We start from the raw sequence: 5,912 nt of genomic DNA on the forward strand, positions 1-5,912 counted from the left end.
AAATTTTTAGCGTGACACATTAAAGATTTATGTGCAATATGATTTGCATGTGCGTGCTTGTGTTAGCGTGCGTATGCATTTTAGGTGGATACGTGACATGCATGCATATTATTAGCATGTGTATGCGTGTTAGGTGGGTGGGTAACGTGTTAGTGCATATAATGTAATTTCATTTGTAACTTTAGAATTTGATAAAAAATATGTTTGTAACATTAGGATTTGATAAAAGTTTCTATGTTATATATTAATTTAGTGACATTTTGTTTAATTGCTGCAAACTCTAATACGGATAAAAACTATATTAATATATCGATATTTCGCTGGAAACATCACACGTATTATATGTCTATATGAATCGAATAGTTCAAATTTAATTTTATATTTGGATATCAACTTGATTTTGAAAACAACAAATATCCACTTACTTTATCTATTATATTAGTGGCCGCGTGATTAGTCCGTGATTAGGGGAGTCGGCTTGCATGTGGGGAATCGACATGCATGTCTTCCTCGATTTCCCTCCCATCATTAGGGGGATGTGGCGAGATTTTATTTTGTTTTCCTGGATTTTTTAATTTATTAAGTGATTTATAAAATGTCTTCCATGATATGGTGTTTGTCAAGCTTCAACCTTATGTTCAGTCTACTCTGGCCCCTCGCTCTAACCAGAAGTTGTCCTTCAAATTCTATGGACCCTTCCAGATCACGGAGCACATTGGTGCTGTGGCATATAAGTTGTTGTTGCCAAGTTCAGCTGCCATCCACCTGGTGTTTCATGTTTCGCAATTGAAAGTTGCGGTTCTTACTCATGTCCAGGTATCTCCATCCTTAATAGCTGACATTGAGTTGCCTCGGGTTCCTATGGAAGTGCTGCAGCATCATGTCATTCCTACTGCTAATGGCTCGGTGGAGCAAGGTCTGATCCTATGGTCTGGTTGGCCATCTGACATGGCAACCTGGGAGAATTTGCTTAAGCTTCGTCAAGCCTTCCCAAGAGCTCCTGTGATTGGCAAGAGATGGCGGTTGGGCGGGGTTGGCGGCGGGGACGTTGCGGTGATGCTCGGCGGCGAGCTGTTGTGATTAGGGTGGGCAGGGTCGAGGGGCGGGGGCGGATTGCGGGTGGCGCAGCGAGGTGGCAAGTTGCTGGCTGCCGGTGGTTGGGGTAGGGGCGAGGATGAGGACGCCGCCGGCGAGCCATTATGAGATTAGGGGAGGGCAAGGCCGAGGGACAGGAGCAGGAGGTGGGTGGGTGGTGAGGCGGCGGGAGCCGCCAGCCGTCGGTGGTGAAGGGTGGGAGAGGGGGCAGAGGAGGATGAGCGCAGGGAGGTAGAAAAAGGCGAGGGAGAAGGTGTCGCAATGAGGAAGGCTGAAAGGTCCTAATAGCTAGAGGGGGTGAATAGCCTATTAAAAATTTCTACAACAACACTTAACAAAACCGGTTAGACAATTATGAGGCGAAGCAAGTGCTGCGCTAGCCTACTAAACTATAAGCCACCTACCATAATTCTAGTTTCTATAGTTTCTATTCACACAATGGCTATGTCACTACACTAAGTTAGTGTGCTCTCAAAGACTAACTAAAGAGCCACATTAACCAAACTAACAAGCTCTCACAACTAGCTAGATCAAAGAGCTTGATAACTAGTTTGCGGTAATGTAAAGATAGAGAGTAAGATGGTTATACCGCCGTATCGAGAAATGAACCAATCAATCGTAAGAATCAATATCAATGAAGACCAATCACCTCAGAATCAAATGATGAAAGCTCTAGTTTGGTTTTGGTAAATTGATGAAACCCTAAGTGCTAACCTAGTTTATCAAGTGATCATGAGATAGGTAGCACAATCCAAGCGATGAAGCAAATGAAGACCATGACATGATGATGGTGATGCCATGGTAATGATCAAGCGCTTGGACTTGAAAAGAAGAAAGAGAAAAACAAAAGGCTCAAGGCAAAGATATAAATGGTAGGGGCTATTTTGTTTTGGTGATCAAGACACTTAGAGAGTGTGATCACATTTAGGTTCGATAGCCGTACTATTAAGAGGGGTGAAACTCGTATCGGAATGCGGTTATCAAAGTGCCACTAGATGATCTAACTCATTGCATATGCATTTAGGGTCTAGTGAAGGGCTAACACCCTTGAAAACATTTGTGAAAATATGCTAACACATGTGCACAAGGTGATACTCTTGGTGGTTGGCACATTTGAGCAAGGGTTAGGAACTTCATCGGCGGAGTGTCCGCCCATAGAGTGCGAACAGTCCGACGGTGCCACCGGCGCCCTATATAAAAAAGACGGAGGTCACTGTGAGTGACCGAACGCTGGTCTCGGAAGGACCACGCGTCCGGTCAGATGAAGCAGCAAAGATGCTGGCGTCGGTCTCTGACTGAACGCTGGAGGGTTGTGTCCTGTCCTACTGACATGGTAGTGCACAGAGGAGACGTCGAGTGACCGGACGCTGGGTGAGTTCGGTCGAGCATGACCAAACATGTTCGGTCGTAAAAAATCATTTCTAGATGCTTACTGGAAACGACCGGATGCTGAGGTCCAGTGTCCGGTCACTTCACAGCAGCGCATCTGGTCATCACTTGACCATTGAGATCAAGCGCTCAGTATTTGAAGAGAGGGGACATGTGGCACACATCGTGTGACCAGACGCTGAGGTCCAGCGTCCGGTCGATATGACCGGAGCGTCCGATCACCCCGTATTGTGCCCAGTGAAGGGATACAATGGCTCTATTTCATGGGGGCTTCTATTTAAGCCCCATGGCCGGCTCAAAGCTCACTCTCTTGGCCATTTGCATTGACATAGCAACCTTGCGAGCTTAGCCAAAGCCCTCCCACTCATCTCCATCATTGATTCATCATCTTTGTGAGATTGGAAGAGAATCCGAGTGCATTGCTTAAGTGTTTGCATCTAAAGGCACTTGGTGTTTGTGTTTCACTGCAGGATTCGCTTGTTATTCTTGGTGGTTGCTGCCACTTAGATGGCTTGGAGCAGCGAGGATCATCGAGCAGAGGTTGGTGATTGTCTCCGGCTCCGATCATGGTGATTGTGAGGGGTTCTTGACCTTTTCCTAGCGGAGAGCCAAAAGGTACTCTAGTGGATTGCTCGTGGCTTATGTGATCCCCATCTTGTGTTGGTTGTGTGGCACCCTATTGAGGGTTTGGCGTGTGAAGCTAATTAGCGCGTGAACTTCCAAGTGAGTGAATCGCCACAACGAGGAGTAGCTTGCCGACAAGCAAGTGAACCTCGGTAAAAAATCATTGTGTTCATCATTTGATTCCGATGTAATTGGTTTTCATTGGTATTCACTCTTGTGATGGATTGGCCCCTTCCTCGACACGGCGGTATAAACAAATTACTCACTCTCTTTACATTACCGCAAACTAGTTGTCAAGCTCTTTAGTGTAGCTAGTTGTGAGAGCTTGTTAGTTTGGTTAGTGTGGTTCTTTAGTTAGCCTTTGAGAGCACACTAACTTAGTATAGTGACATAGAAATTGTATGGATAGAAACTATATAAACTAGAATCGTGGTAGGTGGCTTGCATTTTTAGTAGGTGAAAGCTCTAGTTTGGTTTTGATTAATTGATAAAACCCTAAGTGCTAACCTAGTTTATCAAGATGATTATGAGATAGGTAGCACTACTCCAAGTGATGAAGCAATGGCGAAGATCATGACAATGGTGATGGCATGGTGATGATCAAATGCTTAAACTTGGAAAAGAAGAAAGAGAAAAACAAAAGGCTCAAGGCAAAGGTATAAAATGTAGGAGCCATTTTGTTTTAGTGATCAAGACACTTAGTGAGTGTGATCACATTTAGGATAGATAGTCGTACTATTAAGAGGAGTGAAACTCGTATCGAAATGCGGTTATCAAAGTGTCACTAGATACTCTAACTCATTGCATATGCATTTAGGATCTAGTGGAGTGCTAACACCCTTGAAAATGTTTGTGAAAATATGCTAACACTTGTGCACAAGGTGATACACTTGGTGGTGTTGGCACATCTACAAAGGAGGTGGTTTTGCAAGGTTGAGATGGGTTGTGGGATTCGGCGCTTTCGGGAAAATGGAATGCCTATTTTATATTGCGCCGGATGCAAATTCTTGTGGTTGGCACATTGGAGCAAGGGTGAAGAAGTTAGAAGTGAAAACAAGTTGATCGCAAAGACGCTGGTGTCGGTCAACTGACCGGACGCTGGGTCTAAAAGCACCGGACCCTGGCAGCGTGCGTCCGATCAAACTGACGGGTCTGCACAGTACCGAGGGTATTGCATCGGACGCTGGTCTGTGTCCGGTCAAGGTGGACCGGACACGTCTGGTCGAAGAAATACGCCTCGGGGAGCTTACTGGAAATGACCGGACGCTGAGGATTCTGCGTCCGGTCAGTTTAGCCGGAGCGTCCGGTCAACTACGTAGCCGTTGAAATATGACGAATAGCGTTTGAAGCTAGTGACACGTGGCATGAATTAGTGGACCGGACGCTGAGTCCAGGGTCCGGTCTGTATGACCAGAGCGTCCGGTCAGAGTGCGTTTTGCCCAGTGAAGGGGTATAACGGCTCTATTTGATTGGGGCTCTATTTATAGCCCCATGGCCGGCTCAAGGGAGCTCGCTTGCACATTTTCATTGACATAGCAACCTTGTGAGCTTAGCCAAAGTCCTCCCACTCATCTCCATCATTGATTCATCATCTTTGTGAGATTCGGAGAGAATCCAAGTGCATTGCTTGAGTGATTGCATCTAGAGGCACTTGGTATTCGTGTTGCGCTACGGATTTCGCTTGTTACTCTTGGTGGTTGCCACCACCTAGACGGCTCGGTGCAGCGGTGGATGATTGGCACGAGTTGGTGATTGTTCGTGGCCGTCTCCGGTGATTGTGAGGGGAGTTGTACCTTCCCCGGCGAAGCGCCGAAAGGTAACTCTAGTAAATTACTCGTGTCATTGAGTTACCTCACTTATGGGTCGGTTCTTGCGGTATCCAATCGTGTGGACGAGGTTTGTGAAACATCTCTTAGCCGCCGAACCACCAAGTGTTGGTCGACACAACAGGGACGTAGCGTGTTGGCAAGCACGTAAACCTCGGGAGAAAATCAATTGTCTCTTGTCTTTGGCATTCTCCCAGTGATTGGCTATATATTCTTCTTGTGATTAGTTCATCCCCTACACGTCGGTATAATCACCCTACTCACTTATTTACATTCTTGCAAACTAGTTGATACAAGCTCTTTAGTGTAATTAGAATTGAGAGCTTGCTTTATTATTTACATTCATCTAGTTGAGCTCTTTAGAGTAGCAAGATTGAGAGCTCTTAGTGAGTAATTACTTTGGAAGTTGTGTGCCTAAGTAATCATTGCAACTAGAATTGTTGGATAGGTGGCTTGCAACCCTTGTAGAGCTAGAGCAAGTTTGCATTACGCTATTTGTCATACTAATCAAATTGCTCTAGTTGATTTGTAGATTTTTAAATAGGCTATTCACCCCCCTCTAGCCATATTAGGACCTTTCAGTAGGCTAGCACAACACTTGCTTCGCCTCATAATTGTCTAACCGGTTTGTTAAGTGTTGTTGTAGAAATTTTTAATAGGCTATTCACCCCCCTCTAGCCATTAGGACTTTTCAAATGATGACACAATAATTTTTTACCGAGGTTCACTTGCTTGCCGGCAAGCTAGTCCTCGTTGTGGCGATTCACTCACTTGGAGGTTCATGCGCTAATTAGCATCACACGCCAAACCCTCAATAGGGTGCTGCACAACCAATACAAGATGAGGATCACACAAGCCACGAGCAATTCACTAGAGTATATTTTGGCTCTCCGCCAGGGAAAGGTCAAGAACCCCTCACAATCACTAAGATCGGAGCCAGAGACAATCACCAACCTCCGCTCAACGATCCTCGTTGCT

The 5,912-nt window shown here is 45.5% G+C and overlaps 1 protein-coding gene across 1 annotated transcript; it reads left to right on the plus strand.

Moving 5' to 3' along the window:
- Window positions 1-609: 609 nt before the first annotated feature.
- Window positions 610-1,080, plus strand: LOC136470669 (uncharacterized). The gene has a single exon (XM_066468428.1). It carries the CDS (start codon window positions 610-612, stop codon window positions 1,078-1,080), a length of 471 nt encoding a protein of 156 aa, XP_066324525.1.
- The last annotated feature ends 4,832 nt before the right edge of the window (window positions 1,081-5,912 follow it).

Source organism: Miscanthus floridulus, chromosome 8, assembly GCF_019320115.1.
Source record: "Miscanthus floridulus cultivar M001 chromosome 8, ASM1932011v1, whole genome shotgun sequence".
NCBI lineage: Eukaryota > Viridiplantae > Streptophyta > Magnoliopsida > Poales > Poaceae > Miscanthus > Miscanthus floridulus.

Coding starts and splice junctions, on each gene's coding strand:
- LOC136470669 (XM_066468428.1), top strand. CDS start 610: ATGGTGTTTGTCAAGCTTCAACCTTATGTTCAGTCTACTCTGGCCCCT.